General features: G+C 39.9%; 1 protein-coding gene and 1 long non-coding RNA gene across 3 annotated transcripts in view; one reads left to right on the forward strand and one right to left on the reverse strand.

Annotated features, from left to right (window-relative positions):
• Nucleotides 1–15,867, reverse strand: part of ddx18 (DEAD (Asp-Glu-Ala-Asp) box polypeptide 18) — a 33,176-nt gene extending 17,309 nt beyond the window's left edge. Inside the window, exons 1-8 of the mRNA XM_073047582.1 lie at nt 15,710–15,867; nt 13,273–13,449; nt 10,638–10,790; nt 9,476–9,611; nt 8,797–8,897; nt 8,184–8,383; nt 3,937–4,051; nt 2,877–3,016 (exon numbers count right to left, since the gene is read on the reverse strand). Coding sequence (XP_072903683.1) covers nt 2,877–3,016; nt 3,937–4,051; nt 8,184–8,383; nt 8,797–8,897; nt 9,476–9,611; nt 10,638–10,790; nt 13,273–13,449; nt 15,710–15,815 — 1,128 coding nt within the window. The 5' untranslated portion in view covers nt 15,816–15,867. The remainder of the gene's footprint in view (nt 1–2,876; nt 3,017–3,936; nt 4,052–8,183; nt 8,384–8,796; nt 8,898–9,475; nt 9,612–10,637; nt 10,791–13,272; nt 13,450–15,709) is intronic.
• A 152-nt stretch (nt 15,868–16,019) lies between these two features.
• Nucleotides 16,020–24,173, forward strand: part of LOC140728602 (uncharacterized) — a 68,115-nt gene continuing 59,961 nt past the window's right edge. For both annotated transcript variants that reach the window (XR_012099115.1, XR_012099114.1), the window contains exon 1: nt 16,020–16,084. This is a non-coding gene — a long non-coding RNA (uncharacterized lncRNA). The remainder of the gene's footprint in view (nt 16,085–24,173) is intronic.

The following is a 24,173-nucleotide window of genomic DNA, read 5'->3' on the forward strand; positions in this document are numbered from 1 at the left end:
ATGAAATAATGTTTCATCTTTAACTTTATGACTTTTAGTGATCAGTCCATCTTCTACTCACTTAACTATTCACAGTAACAGAAATTTTGACCAGGGGTGCCCAAACTTTTGCATGCCACTGTATACTGATTGCTGCTGCTACTCCAATTCTGAACAAGGAAAGGAACCTAAGATATAAACAAAGGGAAGAGGCAATGTAAGATAAATACAGTACTCTGCTAAAGTCTGAGGCACATATACATATAGCATAGGTGCCCAAGACTTTTGCACAGTCTGTAGTAATTTTATGTAATGCTCTGTACCGCTGCCACAAAAATTAAACAAATTTCATGACAGATGTGAGTGATAATAAACCTGATTCTGATATGAGCCTCTATTGTGGACTGAGAGTATGAAGTGGCAAGGAGAGAGGAATCATGGGTGGGAAAAGGGGAATGCAGAGGGAGGGAGCAGGAAGCACCAGAGAGACATTCTGTAATGATCAATAAACTAAATGTTTGGAATCAAATCACCTTGCCTGGTGTCTCAAGGCTGGGCATGTCTGAACACCCCCCACCCACCACCCTGGCACTCCTTCTCTGCCACCAGTCCCACACCTCACCCTGACACTCAACCCTCGCCATTCACAATATATCTGCTCCCGCCAGATCTACAAATTCTCTCTTCGCTCCATGTTTAAAAATCTAGTCCTATGCAAAATTCTTAGGCACCCTAGCTAAGATTTTTGCACAGTCCTGTACTTTCAGCAGGATGACACAAATATCCAACAATCAGGTGATGAATGTTCCCACCCCTCACCATTTCTACCAAAGTATATTGCCTTTAAATAAAGTAATTAAATGTCAAATTTGATTAAGCACAATACATGCAAAAAATGTATTCTAATGTTTTAGATTTTGAGCTTGAGTGTTTGACATTTGTTTTTCTAAAAAAAAGACAATTTACTCATATTTCAAAGCTAAAGTATTGGACTGATCTGCTTTGACAATAAATGTCAATTAATTTTATTTCATTCTAGTCAAATTGTGCCAAACAAGGGAAGTAAGATATTTCAGAATATCCTGCTGTTACATTTTAGGCTTCAAATAGTAAAAAAGAATCACCCAGCACCCTACCATATATGAAAATCTCTGGTTACAAGGTCAAACTGTTCCTCCATTCTTTCTACTGTCCTCTCAATGCCATGTTGGATCTTCCCAAAGGAAAGCCACATGTCAGATGCATCATCATACAAAGTAATAGATTTTAGCAGTCTCAATGAGTTATGTTATCATTTCTAAAGTGAACTCCTGGAATCAGGTGGGAAGCAGCTGAGTCATAACAGCAGGTATAAACCGTAGCATTAGGAAGTCATTATACCATATAACAATTACAGCACGGAAACAGGCCATCTTGGCCCTTCTAGTCCATGCCAAACGCTTACTCTCACCTAGTCCCACCTACCTGCACTCAGCCCATAACCCTCCATTCCTCTCCTGTCCATATACCTATCCAATTTTTTTTTTAAATGACAAAATCAAACCTGCCAAGTAAGTTGTTCAAAATAAACGTCCACAAACATACACAATGAAAGAAATGAGCTAAAGATATTGCAAATTGTGTAAACATCGGTAGCTGAGCGAAGGGCGCTGAGTAGGCTACAGTCAATTATGGATAACTCTGAACATCCTCTACATAGCACCATCCAGAGACAGAGAAGCAGTTTCAGCGACAGGTTACTATCGATGCAATGCTCCTCAGACAGGATGAAGAGGTCAATACTCCCCAATGCCATTAGGCTTTACAATTCAGCCGCCAGGACTTAAGAACTTTTTAAAAGCTATTATTAATGCTTTTTGAGATAGTGATTTAGATGCATATCATATTTTTTACTGAGTTAAGTATTGTATGTAATTAGTTTTGCTACAACAAGTGTATGGGACATTGGAAAAAAAGTTGAATTTCCCCATGGGGATGAATAAAGTATCTATCTATCTATCTAAATACCCAAGTCAGGCAGTTTCTGTGGAAGCAGAAACACAGTTAATGTTACATAAGAAATAGGAGCTGCAGTTGGCCTGTTGAGCCTGCTCTGCCATTCAGTAATGACCTGAAATCCCAAATCATGGCTGATAGCTCATTTCAGATCAATGAGTTCAAAAATAAAAAGCATTTAAAGCCAATTCAAATTTGATAAAATGCCAAGTAGTAAGTAAAGCATATCCTGTAAAGCACTCATCCAGAAGATATTTTAGTAGGGAAGTAGCAAATAAACAACTTTGTAAAAACTGTAACCTAGAGTATGAACGCAAAGCTGGTGTAGGGCAGGGATTCTCAACCTCAGTTAATGGCACTGGTCCAAGCATAAAAAAGGTTGGGAACCACTGGTGTAGGGGATCAAGAAATGGGCAAAAATTAAGGATCAAAACACGATAATTAACTTTGAGCTCATAAGGATTGTGTGAATATCCCCTAGATCAAATTTATTTTTTCCACAGAAAAACACAACACTGGGATTGCAAGGTATTGTTCACCATTATCCTGAGAATTTTCTCCTGTTCACACATAATGTTCATAAAACATGCTCAAAAACTGTGCCAAGTTAATTAACTACAGGATCAAATCATAATCAAGAAATTCTGCAGATATCGGAAATCCAGAGCAACAGACACGAAATGCTGGAGGCTCAGCAGGTCAGGCAGCATGTACGAAAATGAATAAACACATGAGGTTCTGTAGATGTTAAAATCTAGAGCAACAGACATAAAATGCAAATAGTATTTTAAAATGCTGGACAATGTTAAAGTAATTTCTGACAAATTCTGCCATACTTGTCTTTGTTTTATGAAATAATCCAGATGTGCAAAAACAAAAAGAACTAAAACCATTCAACTTACTTGTTCAAGACCATCTACAGTTGCAGTTTCTTTGTCATCGTCAACACCAACGTACAAGGGCTCTTTCTTCAAAGAGATTCTGGCCAAATCTTCTACCTTTCGAGTTTGTGTAGCAGAGAAAAGCATTGTCTGTCGCCGTTCTGAAAACATTATAGATATTTAAAATTACTTTTCTTTAAGACATCCTGAATTTCCAGCAAGAGAAAATCTGCAGGTGCTGGAAATCCAAGCAACACACACAAAATGCTCGAGGAACTGAGCAGGCCAGACAACATCTATGAAAAAAGTACAGTCGATGTTTTGGATCGAGACCCTGCGGCAGAGCTGGAGTTCTCCCCTTCCCCACCTTTTAATCTAATCATCTTCATTTTCTCTGACTTCCCTTCAAGTGCTAGTAAAAAAAAACAAGTTGGGGCAGTTTCATCTATCAAATAAAAAAGTAAACTGTTCCCATAACCTGAATTTAGAATCGATATTCTAACAGAGCTGAACAAACTGAAATCTGATAGTTTGACGGGTTTGAAAAAGGTCGCATCATATTTCTATCCATGACACTTCAAATACTTTTATTTTCTGTAGTAAGTTTGCTGCATTGAGATCTTGTAGATTCTAATCTATGATTTAATTTTGTATGTTTTTATGCTACAAAGCCAAAAAGCACAGAAGCTGCAAGTCCTCTTTTTAAAAAAAAATGAGGACTTGTTCCAATGTTAAAATATCAACTCTACTGAATATGCTCCTAGAAGTTTCTGAAATTCAGCACAGTGCTCATCCTTAAAGCAGATCAAGGGTTTTGAAATGGATCAAGCCTGATAAATCAGGATTGCAAATGATTTCAGCTTCCATAAACACTGAAACAGTTTGTTTAATATCGCAGAAGTATGAAAAACAAAGCTTTAACAATCACTGAGGTGAATGGTGAACATTAATTTGAAATAGGAAATATTTAGAAATGTACTTCAGTGAGATTAAAATTTATCAAGGTGAAAATTAAAGATATTAAAATATATTATACACATAATTCCTCTACAGTAACAGTAAATGCATTGGATTAACGCACTTGGCAAAAGTTTGATTATCTGTTTCAATTCCTCTTCAAATCCCACTTCTAGGATACGATCTGCTTCATCTATTATCAGGCATTGCAGGTTCTTATACATAAATCCTGGTGTGTTCTGTCAAGAAATTATTGGGAAAATAATACTTTCACAATCTCAAGACATCAAAATATTTAACAAAATCGCTCTAAAATGAAATACTTCGTTTCACCAATTGGCAATACGAAACTGGACACAGAAACAGTTATACAATGATGGAAATGAGTTTGAAAATATCACCTTCCTCAGCCAATTTTGAAAAATATAAGCCAGTGCTTTACCATTTCTTTATCTGAACAGAATTTCCGAAGATCTAACCACCAACACTGTGCACAAATGATTAGTATTCAGATGCATTTAAACAGATGCATGTTTAAAAAAAGATCAAAACTGGAACAATTGGTAATACTCATGATAATAACACAAATCAAAGCAAGATTTCTTTTTCATACATATGTCAAATTGCTTTAACATCATTGTACAACTGAAATTGATAGACTGCAAACATCTAGGAGATAAAGCTCACTGACCTGAAATAGTAATTATGTTTCCCTCCCCACAGATACCCTCTGACTAGTTAAAAAGCTCAGTATTTCCTGTATTTATTAATTTTTGTGGTGCCTTTTAGAAAGCGCCAAATGCTCTACACCCAAAGTTATACACAGAAGCTATTCTTCAAAGTATTAATTTAAGTTCAAGTTTGTGCACCGTAAGCTTTCAAGCAGTTATATGATGATGACCACCATTGGGAATAGCTTCCGTACACTTCTTTAAAACAGCATCTGTAAGCATTATCTACCTACATTGCACAAGGCCAGATTGATTATTGCTGTAATGTCTCTAATGAATGACATCCTGAAGTCCACAAGATATAGGAGAAGAATTAGGCCATTTGGCCCATTGAGTCTGCTCTGCCATTTCAACACAGCTGCTCCAATTTTTCTCTCAACCCCAATCTCCTGCCTTCTCCCTGTACCCCTTTGTACCCTGAAACTATCAAAGTCTGCCTTAAATATATATAGAGACGGTCTCTACAGCTGCCTGTGGCAAAGATTTCCACAGATTCATCACTCTTGGGCTAAAGAAATTCCACCTTATCTCCATTCTAAAAGAAAGCCCCTCTATCCTGAGGCTATGGTCTTCGACTCTCCCACCATAGGAAATGCATCCTCTCCACATCCACTCTATCAAGGGCTTTCACCATTCGACAGGTTTCAATGAGACTAACCTTCATTTTTCTGAATTCTAGTGAATACAGCACAGAGCCATCAGATGTTCATATGATAAGCCATTCAATCCTGGAATCATTTCCTTTATCCGTCTTTGAACCTTTTCCAGTTTCTTCCTTTCTAAGTAAGATAAGGGGCCCAAACCTGCTCACAATACTCCAAGTGAGGCCTCACCAGTGCTTTAAAGTTTCGACATTACAGCCTTGTTTTTATATTCTAGTCCTCTTGAAATTAATACTAACATTGCATTTGCCTTCCTCACCAGACTCAATCTGCAAATTAGGGAATCCTACATAAGGAATTCTTATATAAAGACTCCCAAAGTCCTTTGCGCCTCAGTTTTTTGTATTTTTTTCTATTTAGAAAATAGTCAACCTTGTATTTCTTCTACCAACGTGCACGACCATACACTGTATTCTATCTGCCCATTTATTTGTCCATTCTCCTAATCTGTCCAAATCCTTCTGTGGCATCTATTTCCTCAAACCTACCTGCCTCTACACCACCTATCTTCATATTATCTGCAAGCTTTGGAACAAAGCCATCAATTCCATCATCCTAATTATTCATATATTACATAAAAAGAATCAGTCCCAACACAGACCCCTCTGGAACACCACTAGCCACCAGCAGCCAATCAGAAAAGGTTCCCTTTATTCCAATTCTTTGCCTCCTGCCAATCAGCCATTGCTTTATCCATACTAGAATCTTTCCTACAAATGTATGCACCTTGTCAAAGGCCTTCTGAAAATCCAAGTACAACTGATTCTCCTTAGTCTATCCTGATTGTTACTTCTTCAAAGGATTCCAACAGACCTGTCAGGCAAGATTTTCCCTTGAGGAAACCATGCTGAATACGGCCTATTTTATCACATGCTTCCAAGTACCCTGAGACCTCATCCTTAATAATTGACTTCAACATCTTCCCGACCACCGAGGTCACACTGGCCTATAGTTTCTTTTCTTCTGCCTCTCTCCCTTATTGAAGAGTGGAGTGACATTTGCAATTTTCTAGTCTTCCAGAACCATTCCAAGATCTAGTGATTCTTGAAAGCTTCTTGAAAGATCATTACTAATGCCCCCACGGTCTCTTCAGCTACTTCTTTCAGAACTCTAGAGTGCACACTTTAGTCCAGGTGACCTATCAATCTTCAGCCCTTTCAGTTTCCCAAGAGCCTTCTCTCGTTATGGTAACTTCACACACTTCATACCCCCGACACCTGGAACTTCCACCATATTGCTAGTGAAATCCACAGTGAAGACTGATGCAAAATACTTAATCAGCTCATCTGCCATTTCCTTGTCCCCCATTTACTACTTTTCTTTCACACTTTATTTATCTGAAGACTCTTTTGGTATCCTCTTTAATTTTATTGTCTAGTTTACTTCGTATTCCACCTTGACCTTCTTAATGACTTTTTTTAGTTGCCTTCTGTTATTTTTTTAAAAGCTTCCCAGTCCTCTAACTTCCCACTAATCTTGCTCTATTATATGTCCTCCCTTTGGCTTTCATGTTGACTTTAACTTCTTTTGTTAGCCATGGTTGTGTCATCTTTCCTTTAGAATAGATGGAACCCTTGACTCTGAAATATGATTGCCACTTTTGGAACCATACAAGACAAGATGCTAGATACTAAAAATGTAAAACAAAGGCTGAATGTGCTAAGAAACATTCCCCAGCCATGACAACATCTGTTCAGAAATTAACATGTAAATTATTGAAAAAAAATCAACAACCATAAGTTTGTTTTCTTTGCAATTAACATTTTGCAATTTGATTATCTGAAGCACCTTCATTTTTAATTACCTCACCAGGGGTTCAAATATGTCATGAAACACTTCGGAATTGTCTTCAACAGCATGTTATCAACTTTAGCAATAACATCCTCACTTGTGGATTCAACTACATTTCAGAATCTGGTTTAACATCACTTGCATATGTTCTGAAATTTGCTGTTATGCAGCAGCAGTACATGGCAATACATAATAATAAAAACTGTAAATTATAAAAAGGTTAAATTAAATAAGTAGCACAAAAAGAGAAAAATAACTAGAGGTAGTGTTCATGGTTCAATGTCCACTCAGGAATCTGACTGCAGTTTCTGAATCATTGAGTGTGTGCCTTCAGACTCCTGTATCTCCTCCATGATAGTGGCAATGAGAAGAGGACATCTCTTAAGCAAATAATTTATAATAAAATCAACAGTGCAATACTAAAATCTCTCTTCTGGACGAGACAAAGAACTGAACAAGTCAGTTTCAGATTTCGTGACTCGAATCAAAATGTCAGGCAAAGACCTGAACAGCATTCCTCAACCAAGGTCCTTAAACAGATTCCTTATTCTGCAACAACTCAGTTCAAGGGTCATCCAGAAAATGACTATGAAATACAACACAAATACAAGAAATCCAGAGCAACACACACAAGATGCTGGAGGAACTCAGAGGGTCAGGCAGCATCTATGGAAATGAATAAATAGTTAAAGCTTTGGGCCAAAACCCTTCTTCAGTACCAAGAAAAAAGGGGGAAGATGCCAGAATTAAAAGGTAGGGGGAGGGGAAGGAGGCTAGCTAGGTAATAGAAGAAGTCACTTGGGTGGGAAAAGTAGAGCTGGCGAAGAAGCAATCAGATAGGGAGGAGCGTAGCCCATAGGAGAAAGGGGAGGAGGGGACCCAGGGGAATGTGAGAGGGAGGTGAGAAGAGGTAAGAGGGCAGAGTGGGGAACAGGAGAAGGAGAGGGATTTTTTTTTAAACTAGAAGGAGAAACTGATATTCATTCCATCAGATTGGAAGGTAGTCATTGGAATACAAGGTGTTGCTTCTCTACCCTGGACCAACAAGTCGGAATGGGAATCAGAATTAAAATGTGTGCCCAACAGGACTATGAAGTATCCTGTCATGGTCTGATGTGAGGAACAAGACCGGAATGAAAATTTATTTTTATTTAACACGCTAATGGTTAAAGTAAAATGTACGATACCTGCATATGATCCAAAAGTCTTCCTGGGGTTGCTATTATGATGTTGATTCCATTTGCCAGTTTTTGTGCTTCTGCAGTTCTGTTACTGCCTCCCATGAGTAATCCGTAAGTATGAACGTGGTGTGCCATTAGTTCTTTCATAACACCGTATGTCTGCATGGCTAATTCCCGGGTTGGTGAAAGAATGAGGACACCCGTCCCTGAGGAAAAGTTCATTTTCAATTTTAGACCAACCATCAGACCGGGAAATGGAGACCATACCTCTGCTTCAAACTTTTTAACTGACAAATCCAGCCCAAAATTAAGATATGTTTAATGCAACATGTTTATTGATTATTCAAACAGTATATGTTTGTAAGGCTTGAAGTTAAGGTTTTTCAGGTAAACAATTTCTTCAAACAAATCTGTAAATTCTCTTCATAAAAATATTTAATCACTGAATCAATAAGTAAAATCACAATAACATATTTGCTCTAATCTCAAAGCTCATCTATCCCTTCCCCAAAAATAACAAATTAGAGTTGAATAAAAATCATTTTATAAATTATAATAAATATGCCCAATAGCTTGAACCAGCAACCAGTTGAAAGATTTAAAATTTGAGCATGATTACCATTTCTTGGCATGAACTTCAGTTTGTAGATCAGCTCCACAGCAGGAATAAGAAATGCCAATGTTTTCCCACTGCCAGTCTTAGCAGCAGCCAAAATATCCCTTTAGAAAAAGAAAACATTTTATAGCCTTTCCTTAATTGTTATGCCTTTTATTCCTACACCCATCAAAAACATAACTTACAAACTTACATTTCTAATTAGGAAAAGATTTATTGAAATCAAATATCAAGAACTAACGTGGCAAGTGCAGAAAAAGAATACAATTTAATTATATTCTGAAAGAAGCAATAATCCCAGCTCAAAATTAACAACTACGTTTGTTAAGAGCTATTAGGCCCCTAGTCTTGGATATGGCCATGGACATCCACAGCTTAAGTTTAGAGGATAGGAGGCAGGCTGTTTATTCTATTGAAATTACACTATGAAACTGCAGTGTTTGCCTCTATTGTCCCACATGTTTAGATGCAAGAAACTTCAACCCAAGAGTAAATACATGATAAATGACTGAGAGAAAAGGGGCAAAGGAAGGATGTGCAGTGGAATGGTATTGGCATATTTGAAACCGATGTTTTATTTCAACAGTGTCATCTTTTCCATGTGAGACACCCACTAGCATAACCGAAGAGGTATAAATAAGATACGCTTCATAAAGCAGCACACAAATATTGGTGAACCTACCTGCCCTCCAGCAAAGGCCGAATGCTTTTCTGTTGAATTTGAGTCATGTGAGTAAAGCTCATATCAGCAATGCCTTTTAAAGTATTCTCACTAACCAAGTCAACCAAGGAAGAAAAAGCACTGTCTTCAAAAGCTCCTAAGTATAAATATAAAATTAGTTAAAGGTTTACCCTTAGCAAGTCCAGTTAATTACATTAGCAAGCATTGAAAATCCTTATCAACATAAAGATTTTTATTCAATATAAAGAAATTCTGTTGAAAAAGCTTATAAAACATACATTTAAATTAAAGGAATATCACAAAAATTTTAAATAGTTAAAGCACAGAAACATGGACAGGCTCTCCTTAAAATGTATCTAACTTCTTGTGTGCATCAATGATTTTGAATGCATGTTTTGAACTAACTACTTACTGGGTCAGATTTTCAGCAATAATATATTACAAAAGCTGCAGTAATCCTTAAATTAAGCCTGACGAACTGCAAGTATCAATGCACTATCTGGATGAATCACAGCTTGGTATGACAACTCTTCTGCCCAAGACTGCAAGAGATTGCAGAGAACTGTGAACACAGCTCAGTCCGTCAAGAGCACCAGTCTTGCCTCCTTCATTGACTCTGTTTGGTTTCCCACTGCCCTGGGAGTGCAGCCAACATAATCAAAGACCCATCCCACTCATTGAGCAGAAGCTACAGATGTTGGAAAACAAGCACCACCAGTGTCAAAGACAGCTTCTTTCCTGCTGCTGTAACTCTTGAACTGACCTCTTGCATGATAAAGATGAGCTCTTGATCTCTCAACAGACCTCAGCACCTTATTTGCCTAACTACACTGCAATTTCTCTGTAATGGTAACTGTAATAATACTGCCAATGGGGTGGCTGACTTTTCAATGCTCACTGAAAGGGCAAAGCAGATCACAAAGGTAAATTACAATTTGGGATGGCCTTGCCAAATACTCACTCATGAAGAAAGACCAGTACTGAATGTCACCATTCCTGACCAAATCAACAATTCAACACTCAGACCCAAACATTTCCCTTTTCCATATACCAAATAGCACTTGTGATAAGGATGTATACAACCATGATATCCATGGATGACATTATTATAACTTGAATGCTGTACTGAGAAGCAACACATAATCCTCAGAAACATGCTTACCTGTCAAGCCCATAGGCAATGTTGGTCCTTCATCTTCAGGTTTCTCTTCATTTACCTCATCCTTCTGATCTTGCTCCACCTCTACGCTATCAGCTTTGTTCATCTCCAGTTCACCCCTTTTATTGAATTCTCCAGTTTTTAGCTTTTTGACTTCTGGAAAACAGAAATTGAAAAATAAAACTGACTGATAACCAATTTACGTTCAACTGGCGTCAATAAGACTTTAATCCCTAGCCAGATCGGGAATGGTTGGGTATCAATCATCTAGGAAGTGTGCCCCAAGAAAAACTTACTGGCCATAATGTGATTGCAACTTCTTGTACTTCCTACACTAAAAGTCATAAACACAATAAGTTTTGCAGATGTTGGAAATCCAGAGCAACACACATGAAATGCTGGAGGCACTCAGAAGGTCAGGCAGCATCTATGGGGATGAATAAACAGTCAATGTTTTGCGCCAAGACCTTTCTTCAGGACTGAAAAGAAAAGAAGACGCCAGAACCAAAAGGTGGAGGGAGGAGAATGAGGATAGCTAGAAGGTGATAGGTAAAGCCAGGTGGGTAGGAATGATAAAGGGCTGGACAGGAAGGAATTTGATTTGAGAGTAGAATGAACCATAGGAGAAAGGGAAAGGGGGGGGGGGGGGGACCTCGGCGAAGAAGAGGTAAGAGGCCAGAGTGGGGAACAGAAAAAGAGGGGAAGGGGAGGGAAATATTTTTACCGAAACAAAAAAAAATCGATATGCATGCCATCAGGTCGGAGGCTGCCCAGGCAGAATATAAAGTGTTGCTCCTCCACTATGAGGGTGCCCTCATCTTGGCACAAGAGGTGGCCACAGGCAGACACTAAAAATTACCCAACTTGGAAAAACCTAGAGTTGCTTTCATAAATTTCTGTCTAATTTTCCTGCAGTTCTTAATATTTCCTGAACAAAAAGACCTCTGTACAAGCTGTTTGCTACTAGCCTAGATGATCTCTGTTTTTCCTTCATTTCTCTTGCTGACAAAATAGTCTGTTCTTACTTTTTTCACCCCCTCCCTGTGCCAAATCTTAATGAACCTTTATTACTTCCATGAAGATGCAGTTACATTTCCATTTTCTTGTCAAATCAAAGTCATTCTAATTTAGCAACAAATGCAAACATAAAAGTGTAATTTTGGAGGAAGAATTGCTGTAATTCCTTCCAGATAAAAACACAGCTTTCAACACGTTTTTCTATTCCAAGCTACTGTTTTTTTTACAAATGGTACAAAATAGTCAAAAGTCACTTGTGTGGTGAAACAGAAAAATAGCATCAGACATCAAACACATCCTGACCAAATAATGTGCAGTTTAGATGTAGACTGATAATGGGAAGAGGGCAGGGAAAACATTCAAGATGGCGGCGCGACGCAGTTTGCAGCGGCCACTCCGGAGTTGATGTCTGTTATTTGTCAAGCGGGGTGCTGTGCACAATCCTAATCTGATGAAAAACGGATGTGGGAGCGCAGAGGAACATTTAGAAATCTCCAGGAAGGCCTTCTTCGTTGTTGCTGCTGTTGTGAGGTCCGGGTCTCTGCTGAGAAGAACAGGTCCCCAGTCTTCAGGGTTGCGTTGCCGGTGGCCATTGGCGGGGATGCTGTAGTGCGCTCGGCAGAGGATAGTGCTTGGAGAGGCTGTGCCGGAGGGGAAGGTCGGAGGCTCGACGGACTCAGAGCCTGCTGCGATTGGGGCGCTTTCACTGTGTGCTGTGTCTGCGGGGCTGAGCCGTGGAAGTCCACAGCAGGGGTATTCCTTTCTGCCGCCTGCGTGAGATGATGAGTCTATCGGGACCATGAGGACTTGTGGAAACTGTGTGGTGGTTTCTTTCTAACTTATAGTCTTTTAACATCTTTTGACTATCTTTACTGTGCCCATGGTCTGATTTTTTTAATCAATTATGGTATTGTCTGCACTGCTGTAACTATATGTTAGCTATAACTATATGTAACTATGTGGTTTTGTGTAGGTCTTGCAGCTTTGGTTTTTGGTTTGTTGGGTGGTAGAGTTGGTCTCCTGACTTGGTGTATCTGGGTAGTCTTGTTTTGTTTGGTGGATTTGGAGCTCCTTTCCGGGAAACACGCTAAGATGGTAGCGCGATATTAGTACGCAGCAGCATCTCCGTACTCTGGATTTGGGGATTACCAAACGTTATGTGGATTTTCTGGTGTAGTCTGCTTTATCATGTGCTTTTGTGATATCATTCTGGAGGAATGTTTTCTCATTTTTTAACTGCATTGCATTTGTGGTTTCTAAATGACAATAAACTGAATCCTGTATCTTGTTGTATCTTGAATCATGTTTGGGAAAAGGGGAAGGGAGAAGGGAGTGGGAAGCACCAGAGACATGAGAGACATTCTGTAATGATCAATAAACCAATTGTTTGGAACCAAATGACTTTGTCTGGTATCTCAAGGTTGGGGGAGTCTGAATCCCCTCCCCTCCACCACTGCCTCTCTACCACCTGTCCCACACCCCACCCATGGTGTTCCGCCCTCCATGCTCATCGTTAGTCTCTTCAAATTGCTTATTTCAGCAAAACAGATTTGACATCAATGCCCAGCGAAACTTTCAAGTTCAAACAGTACTGAAATACTTAAAACTAAAATCAACATACCACCTTCCTGGATGTTACTTGAATGCTTTCTTTTCTTTTTCTTTTTCTTTTCTGATACAGATTTCAGATCAGCTTCTTCTTTCACAAGGCTCGGAGCTTTTGGTACCTTGGCAGTTTTTTCTTCAGTATTCGCTGATTCTGGTGGGACTTCATTTTCCACTTCCTTTTGCTGGATCACTGTAAAGTTAATGCTGAATATAAATCTACCTGAATTTCACATGCAAGATCTCAAGCCAGCACACAAGGTGAATTTGATTACAAATGATAAACTAATGGGCGATACAGTAGAGTAGCCATCTGCCCATACTGTTTTTGTAGAAAACAGTAGTGTAGCCGTCAATATGTCCTCCTCGTGGAATGTAAGATCATGGGTTGTAGGAACATTTCAATGATGTGGTAAGTGAGTGTAGTTATCCCATTTTATTCAAGAACCTGATGATTGAGGTGTAGCAATTGTTCGGGTGTGGGTTATGGGAACTATGAGGTTGGTGGCAGTAGTTAACAGATTTAACAATTTAAATCGTTCTTGTTTCTTATGTAATGCACCTGGTGATACCAGCTATGCTACAGAAGCACTGCCACAAGAAAGCAGCATCCATCATCCAAGTCGTGCTCTCTTCCTGATACCACCATAGGACAGAGGTACAGAAGCCTTGGGCTCCACACCACCAAGTTCAAGAACCATTATTGTCCTACCACTTCTGAACCAACTGTAAACAAACCTCACAAACTATAGATTCACTTTCAAGCTCTCTACAACTCATTCACAGTAATACTTATCTACTTCAATTAAATGTACTATTTGCATAATTTGTCCTCTTTGCATGTTTGTTAGTCTTTATGTATAGCTTTTCATAAATTCTACCATATCTCTTTATTTTCCTGTAAATGCTTGCAAGAAAATGAATCTCAATATAGTATATGGTGACACATATGTACTTTGCTAACAAAGTTTACTTTGAACATTGAATTCTGCTAGACAGTGGAGGGTGGTGGTGGTGAAGAGGACCTGGTTAGGTCTGTTGTCCAGAAAGAAGTGGAGGGCGTTAAAGCCTTCCCGATGTGAGATGGATGAGTATGTGGACTGGACATCCATTAACAAAAACAATACAGACAGGGCCAGGGAACTGAAAGTTGAAGTGATGGAAAGCATTTGATGTATCAGATTTACTGTAGGTGAGAAGGGACTGAACGAAGCTGGCACAAGTTCCATGGGGCAGGAACAGGCAGAAACAACAGGCCTACCTGGACAATCAGATTTGTGCATCTTGGGTAGGAGAAAGAAACAAACAGTGCGGGTTATGGGAACTATGCGGTTGGTGGCAGTAGTTAAGAGATCTATTTAAATTGTCCTAGTTTCTTATGTAATGCACCACAGCATGGCAGCACCTCTACTTCCTTCGAAGTTTGCAAAGATTCGACATGACATCCATTGAGCACATCTACACAAAGCAGTGTCACAGAAGAACATCATCATGGAACTCACCACCCAGTTCATGCTCTCTTCTCACTTCTGTCATCAGGAAGGGATAGGAGCCTCAGGACTCACACCACCAGGTTCGGAAACAATTATCACCTCTCAAACCAAAGGGAATAACTTCACTGAACTTCATTTGCCCCATCGTTGAAATGTTCCCACAACAATGGACTCACTTTCAAGGACCCCTCACCTCTTGATCTCGACATTTATTGCTTATTTTACTTTTACTTTTTTTCTCTCCCTCTTTGTATTTGCAATTTGATATGTTTTGCTGTCCGCCCCGTCAGTGAATTCTTTCGTTGATTCTCTTATAGTTATTGGATTCATTAAGTATGCCCACAAGAAAACGGGCACACTCTCAGGGCAGTATATGGTGACATATATGCACTTTGATAATACATTTACTTTCAATGTGTAAACCTATAAGCTAACACAGAACGATACAACAAAGGTGAATGACTGGAACATCAAACAAGAAGCTGGATAAACTCAGGTCAGGCAAAATCGGTGGAAGGAAAAAGTTCTGATGAAGAATCTGGACCCGAAACGTCGATGGATCATTCCCTTCCTAAAACGCAGCGAAGAAAATCACTATTATCATACACTCAATGCTGGAGGAACTCAGCGGGTCAGGAAACATCTATGGAAATGAATGAACAGTCGACGTTTCGGGCCGAAACTCTTCTTCAGGACTGAAAAGGGAAAATCAAATGAGCCCGTGCCTATCCAAGAATGTTCGCCCTCACAGATCTACATAAATTTCCTACTAAACCCCGCACGACAGGTTCTATTGCATCTGCTTAGCAAGCCCATTCCTTTCTCACTTGTAATATTCCTAGGGTGCTGCAATAGACCACGACCAAACTGAGAGAAATTACACAGGATTTAAATGCGGTGCAGACGGAAGGTATCGTTTTACCTTACTCATATGCTTCCAGTAAAAAAAAACACACTCACCTTTGGGGTTTACGAGTACGTTAGCGCTCTTAATTTTCTCGTTTTTCTTTTTTAACCGCTTACGGATAATCTTCATGTGCAAATCCGCCATCTTGCCCACCACCATGTGAAGGAGTAAGACCCAGCGTTTGAGTAGGTTATAAAAATGCCCGCCAGCAGGAAGAATGAGGCTTGGATTATTTTTAAATTATTTCCTTCATATCCAGGACTTATTTCATATATATTATTTCGATTTCTATTTCATGACCTAAAAAAACGTGATCTGATTATTTCCGGCGATCTCGTCAGACGGTTATGCGTGGCGCAGTCGCAGATCTGTTGGCTGGCGGCGGCTGGTTTGGAAGGGGACGGACGGTGAGACTCCGGTGGAAAATGGTGAGCTGCGGGAAACATGGACCTTCTGGTTTGTAGGTTTGAAAGAGAATGCAATGGCGGCAGCGTCTAAGGCTTTCTCGGCATCTTGAATTCAGCTCTAAAGGAAAGCTTTTATTGATTGAGAGAGTAAGCGGTGCCACTGCTGTCACCCTCGTCACCTTTCCTCTCCAATTCCCTTCGCGTTCTTTTTCTTAAACATTTCCTTTCTTCTAAACTGTACTTCATTACTTTATTGTTACGAAGTTATTCTTTAATAGTCTTGAATAAAGATTCTTTTCGGTAGATGCTGCCTGACCTGCTGAGCGTCTCCACCATTTTGTGTGTCTCAGAATCAGATTTAATATCCCCGGCATATGTCGTGAATTTTTTTTAACTTTACAGCAGCAGTACCATTAAATACATGATAAATAAACATAGAGACAAAAACTGAGTTACATTTTGTGTGTGTGTGTATTAAATACTTAAAATTAGTAGTGCAAACTAACAGAAATAAAGAGTAGTGAGGTGTTTTTGAGTTCAACGCCCATTTAGAGATCGGATGGCAGTGGGGAAGTGATGTTCCTGAGTCATTGTGTGTGTGTCTTCAGGCTTCTTTACCTCCTTCCTGATGATAACAGTGAGAAGAGAGCTTGTCTTGGGTGGTGGGGATCCTTAATTATGGATGCCACCTTCCTAAGGCACTGCTCCTTGAAGATGTCTTAGATATTATGGAGCTGGTACCCATAGAGCTGACTAATTTTACAAGTTTCTGCAACTTATTTCGATTTTGCACAATCTCTTGTGTTAATACTTTAATAGCCCTCAGCTGAAGGATCTCTATCCAATGCAGTAACTGTGTTGGTGCTGTCCTCTTTGGATGCATTATTTGACTGAGGCCCAATCAACTATTGTAAGGATGAAAGCGTTTAAGGACGACTGTTTGATTAAGCAAAAAGAGAAATTCTGAGTCCCTCAACTAACATTATTAAGTCAAATTATCAATTTACTTATTTGAGTGTGCGGAACTTTTCAACAAAATGCCGGTAGCATCGTTTCTTTACAACAACCAGAAAGATATTAAACATGTATAACTCAGCGGAATAATTTTTATATTACTTCCCATTAATACTAAATGCTATTTGTATTTGTTTTCAATGTTTAGTGTTTATGGTTAGAAAGATGTAGAATGCTCCTGTTGAAGTAAGGAGGCTTATTGTTCGAAAAGAATACTCTGTTCTTTTTTAACCCATTGTTAAGATGACCATGCTATGCCATTCCTCAAACAGATGCTTCTGGCATGACAGAAACAGGTAAATGAGGAGGGGTAAACACAAAGGGTGACAAACACGCAGATGCTGACAAAGGGTCTCGGCCCAAAACATCGACTGCTCATTTCAACGGATGCTGCCCGACCTGCTGAGTTCATCCAGCTTTTGTACGTGTTGAAATGAGGAGGGGTGTTGCTTTTCTAAGGGCAGTGCTTATTAGATTGTCCAGGCATGCCATATGACTAGAATTTGGAAACATGAAGAAAAGGGTCATTAATGGGGCTGTATTATAGCCCCCCCCCCCCCCCCCCCCCAGTAATCAGCAGGAACCTGAGCAGGCATGTAGGGGAATTGTTCATAGTTGTACAAATAATGGGGTTGTATTAGTGGAAGGTTTTAACTTCCACACTATTGACAGGGTCTCTCAGAGTGCCCAGCAATACTTACGTCAAGCTACATTATTGACTGTAGCTCATTGTTCAACAGTACTAATGAATACACTTCAAAACCTGGGCATCTATACTCTCTACGAATGGACCTTTGATTTCCTCATCTGGAGGTCGCTGTCATTGAGGATTAGAAATAACATCTCCTTCTCTCTGACAATGGATCCAGAGTGACTGTCATTTGAACTCAGAATTTGTTCAAGTTTAATTATCATTCAACCATGCATGGATACAAAACAGTATTCCTACGGGGCCAAGGTACAAAACACGTTACCAGCAACATAGCACAAATAACACGTTTACGATTTCAGAAAAAAAATCCAGTCACATGGAAATAATAGAAGCCCTGTCCCTGAGTGGCATGACTACGTTGATAGTGAGTTGTCCTGTGCCAGCTTGTTCTTTCACCGAGTGAACACTGGGGGGCAGCACCAATGGGTGGGGCCATCCCTCAACCCAGTGTGATTCCACTGCAACCACAGAGGGCAGTGCTTTCTCCCACACCTCCAGTGTCTCTCCCCTGGGAGACTGCAACATGCGACTCCATGGCGAGGACCTTCGCCACAGCTGAGGCAAGATAGCTTCCCGTACCATCAGTCTCGTCCACGAACCAGTGAACAGGACTTGCAGTATTCTATGTTACCATTCTACGACAAGGTCTTGTGATCACAGTAAAAGCATCCAAGACAATCACACTCACCGCACACCATCTCGAAACAGTAATGGTACGCAACCAGTCCAGGCAACAACGGTATGCAATATGTCCAGCTCCATCGCCATCGAACAACTTGCTGATGGGAAAGTGCTGCAGTACTTGATGTTCTTAGTATACATAAGGGAGGAACAACTACACCTTTGATTGGACCTGGAGTGACCACTGCATCAGAGCGTATCACCATCTTACGGTACAGCTCAGAACTTACTGATCCTATGGAAGAGAGTAGAGGTATTGTCTTCTTCATACTGTACCAACCGCCGCCACGGGGCTATAAACATACAGGACCAGTGTGTGGTTAAGTGCTTTGCTCAAGGGCACACATGCTGCCTCGGCTGAGGCTCGAATTAACGACCTTCAGATCACCATCCCAAAGCCTTAACCAGTTGGCCACGTGCCAACCATGTTGATGGTCAATGGGACTTAAACTAGTTGGAGATCTGTGAATAGTGGTGTTCTGAAGGGATTTGTACTGGGACCTTTGCTGTTTGTAATAGATATTGATGTAAATATGGATGGATGTATACAAGATTGGAAAATGATGCAGAAGGATATCGATCACTTACTTCTATTAATGGAGAAATGCCAGATGGAGCTTAATCTGACCAATCGGGGAGATCAAATGTAACAGGACCCTTAACTGTATAGATGTACAGAGGAAACTTGGTGCTCGAGTCCATAGTTCCCTAAAATTGGTTGCACGGGTTTTTGATACAGTGGTAAAGAAGGTTAATGGTTTGCTTGCCATACACCTTCTTTATCTTCTTAGTTGAGGCAATGAATTCAAGCGTGAGGAAGTTACGTTGCAGCTTTATAAAATTTTGTTTAGACCACACATGGAGTATTACGTTCATTTCTGGCTGCCTCATTGTAGGAACAAAGTGGAGGCTTTGGAGAGCGTGAAAAGGTTAATTATGATGCAGCCTGAATTAGAAGGCATGTGCTATCAGAAAAGATTGGACACACTTTGTTTATTTTCTCTGGAGTGGAGAAGTAATAGAAGTTTATATAGTAGGCAGGCAGTATCTTTTACCCAGGCTCGAAGTATCTACTATAGGGAACATTTACGTAAAGTGATGGGGAGTAAGTTGAAAGGGCAAGTTTTTAACCAGAGTTGTAGGTGCCTGCAATGCTTTCCAGGGTGGTAAATATGACTGAGGTATTTAAAAGGCTAATAGAAAGGCACGTGAATATGTTGTAGATGGGATATGGACATTGCAGAGGTAGAAAGGATTAGTTTAATTTGATTAGCTTGGCAAAGCATTGTGAGCTCAAAAGCTACTCCTGTGCTGTACTGCTTTATGTTCTTATGATCCTCTTAGAAAGACAAAGATCACAAATAAAAATTGTCAGGCTGAATATCTGAATCAGATTTAATATCACCCGCATATGTTGAGAAATTTGTTAACTTTATGGCAGCAGTACAATGAAATACATGATAAATATAGTGAAAAAAACTGAGTTATGTTAAGTATAGAAACATAGAAAACCTACAGCACAATACAGGCCCTTCAGCCCACAAAGTTGTGCCAAACATTTCCCTACCTTAGAAATTACTAGGCTTACCTATAAAACTCTATTTTACTAAGCTCCATGTACCTATCTAAAAGCCTCTTAAAAGACCCTATCGTATCCGCCTCCACCACCGTTGCCGGCAACCCTTTCCACGCTCTCACCACTCTCTGAGTGAAAAAACTTACTCCTGACATCTCCTCTGTACTTACTCCCCAGCACCTTAAACCTATGTCCTCTTGTGGCAACCATTTCAGCCCTGGGAAAAAGCCTCTGATTATCCACACGATCAATGCCTCTCATTATCTTATACACCTCTATCAGGTCACCTCTCATCCTCCTTCGCTCCAAGGAGAAAAGGCCAAGTTCACTCAACCTATTCTCATAAGGCATGCTCCCCAATCCAGGCAACATCCTTGTAAATCTCTGCACCCTTTCTATGGCTTCCACATCCTTCCTGTAGTGAGGTGACCAGAACTGAGCACAGTACTCCAAGTGGGGTCTGACCAGGGTCCTATATAGCTGCAACATTACCTTTCAGCTCCTAAATTCAATTCCACGATTGATGAAGGCCAATACACCATACACCTTCTTAACCACAGAGTCAACCTGCACAGCTGCTTTGAGTGTCCAATGGACTCGGACCCCAAGATCCCTGTGATGCACCACACTGCCAAGAGACTTACCATTAATACTATATTCTGCCATCATATTTGACCTACCAAAATGAACCACCTCACACTTATCAGGGTTGAACTCCATCTGCTACTTCTCAGCCCAATTTTGCATCCTATCAATGTCCTGCTGTAACCTCTGACAGCCCTCCACACTATCCACAACACCTCCAACCTTTGTCATCAGCAAAATTACTAACCCATCCCTCCACTTCCTCATCCAGTTCATTTATAAAAATCACAAAGAGTAAGGGTCCCAGAACAGATCCCTGAGGCACTCCACTGGTGACCGACCTCCATGCAGAATATGACCTATCTACAACCTCTCTATGCCTTCTGTGGGCAAGCCAGTTCTGGATCCACAAAGCAATGTCCCCTTGGATTCCATGCCTTGTTACTTTCTCAATAAGCCTTGCATGGGGTACATTATCAAATGCCTTGTATGTTTTGTTTAGATTATTAATGATCACTGTTCTGAAAGTAATCATGGCTGGAATTAATTAACAAGAGAAGAATATTCTACCATTCAATCAGAAATCTATAGGATTCTCTATTATATACACAACAGGGGAATTGGCATTGAAAGATAATTACTCAAAGCACAACCATCAATTTTGATTTGTGAATGTTATGTTTCTTGCAATGTATCTGTCATGCTGCTGCAAGTTTTACATTGCACCTGTAGATAAGAGAATAAACTCAACAAATTTCTTAAAGAAACACATTTAACCCTGTCAAAAGTCATTGTTGGGAGGATATTTTTAAGTGAAGTACTTAACCACAATAATAGAGCAAACTATTGGTTTTCAGCCTTCTGGCAATGAAATAGAGCTCCATAATAATTTCTAGCCTTTTTATTTATTCAGCTTTATTAGTCTGTGTTGCTGGTAAGACCTTGGAAAAAGGTGATATAGCACCATCATGAACCACTTCAGTGCTGCAGGTAGAGGTAATCCCACAGTGTTGTTCGGTAGCAGAAAAATTGTAATAAATGCTATAATTGATAATGACTTTGAATATGTTGAAGATATTAATGAATATTGCTACAGATGACTGTGGAGGCCAAGTCATTCAATATACTGTATTTAAAACGGAGATTGATGGGTTCCTGATTAGTCAGGGAGTCAAAAGTAATGGGGTTCAAAAGAAGAATAAATCTGCCATGATTCAGTGGCTGGGTAGTTCCCTAATTCTGCTCCTATGTCTTAAGGTCTTATTAAGATGGAGCCTTGTGGCCCAGGAAGTGCTGTTGGGCAGTGAGTTCAAGGATTTAGACTCAGCAATGTCAAAGGACTGTGATGACATGTTCCATTTGGTTTGCTTAGATGTAAAATTATTACCTTGACAAATTATAACATCTTGACACAGGTCATAGAGAAGGGATATAACAAACTTCATATCAGTTTTCAATTTCCTTTGATCACTTTATGTAGTAACATTGTACACACAAATATGGATATCTTCCTTGTTCAATAATCAGAGCAAACTCATGAATATGTAAGTGACAAGCTCAGCCTAGGAAGGCCATTAATTCATTTCTCTTAACGTTCCATTGGTTTCTTTACTGTGATTCATGAAATAATAATTTGGCTTGCTTTCAAGTGGGAAAGGACAAGCCACAACAACAACCTCTCACTCACCATCAGCAAAACCAAGGAGCTGATTGTTGACTGCAGAAGAAAGAAACCAGGGGTCCATGAGCCAGTCCTCATTAGGGGATGAGAGGTGGAGATTGTCAGCAACTTTAAATTCTTAGCATTATCATTTCAAAGGATCTATCCTGGGACTAGAACATGAGGACCATTATAAAGGCATGGCACCATGTTCCCACTTTCTTAGAAGTTTGCACAGATTTGGCATGTCATCCAAAACTTCGTCAAACTTCTTTAGATGCACAGTAGAGAGTATCCTGACTGGTTGCATCATGGCCTGGTATGGAAATATCAAGCCCAAGAATCGAAAAGCCTGCAAAAAATGGTGGATATAGAACAGTGCATCACAAAAAAGCCCTCCTACCATTGAGCATACCTACAAGGAGTGCTGCCACAAGAAAGCAGCATCCAACATCAAGGCCATGCTCAAGATTCTGCTTCTTTCAGAAAGCAGTACAGGACCTAGGTCAGGAACAGTTATTACCCTTCAACCATGAACCAGCATTGAACTAATTTCACAATCTACAGACTCACTTTCAAGGTCTCTGCAATTCACATTCTCAGCTTTATTTGTGTATTTTTTTGGACTTGCACAGTTTGTCTCTTGCACATTGGTGCTCGGCAGTCTTTCATTGATTCTATTATATTTCTTTGTCTTATGTATGCCTGCAAGAAAATGAATTTCAGGGTAGTGTATGGTGACATTATACAGTCATAGAACACTACAGCATGAAAACATACCCTTCAACTCAAGCTATTAATCTGTCTAGTCAATCAACTTGCATCCACACGATAATGCTCCACACCCTATCCATGCATGTATCTATCTAAGTTTCTGTTAAATGTTGAAATCGAACATGAATCCACCACTTTGGCTGGCAACTTGTTCCCCACTCTCACCCATGATCTCTAGTTCCAGTCTTACCCAATCTCAGTGGAAAAATCCAACCTGCATTTACCCTACCTATGCCCCTCATCATTTCTGTATACCTCTATCAAATTTCTCCTCATTCTGCTACACTCTTGGGAATAAACCTTTCCTTACAACTCAGGTCCTCATTAACTGACAACATATCTTTCTGGTAGGTAGATGACCAGAACCGCGCACAATATTCCAAATTAGACCTCACCAAAGTCTTATACAACTTCAACATAACATACTAACTCTTCTACTCAATACTTTGATTTTTGAGTATGACAATACGTAATTTGATAATAAATTTACTTTGAACTTTGGCTATTACTTAAAGTTCCCGTATTTTTTTTATACCCATTTCTTTTGGCAGCTTAAGAAACTTCGTGTGCCAAAAGACTCCATATTCATTACAGTGTTTAACACATTCCAATGGAATTCTCAATGATATCAAGCCATTTTAGTTTTCCTGCTAGTTCTTTGAAGTTTCACTCAAATCTTCTATTACTCTTTGCTGTTAGGCTCTCCTTAGGAATTGAAGGTGATTTGTTTTTACTCACGTTCTATGTGGCTAATGAGGTCATAGGTTGGGCAGGTGGTATGGTACTGTAGCGATGTACTACATACAGAGCTAGAGACAACGACACACAGTCGGTAAGTCGTTTCGAGACTAGTTTATTCAAACTTCGCTGCGCTGGCTTTTAATCCCTAGTTCCCGCCCTCTCCAGGTGGAAATGACATCAGAGGTGCAGTTTGGCTATCTGCCTCTGCGCCTCGGTGCCTGAACCTCGACCGGCTTTGCCAAGTCCACGTTAGCTGGTCTGGAGAGTGCGTCTGCCACGACGTTGTCTTTTCCCGAGACATGCTGGATGTGCGTCGTGTACTCGGAGATGTAGGACAGATGTCACTGCTGGCGAGCCGACCAGGGAT

This window comes from Hemitrygon akajei, chromosome 5 (genome assembly GCF_048418815.1).
Source record: "Hemitrygon akajei chromosome 5, sHemAka1.3, whole genome shotgun sequence".
Taxonomy (NCBI): domain Eukaryota; kingdom Metazoa; phylum Chordata; class Chondrichthyes; order Myliobatiformes; family Dasyatidae; genus Hemitrygon; species Hemitrygon akajei.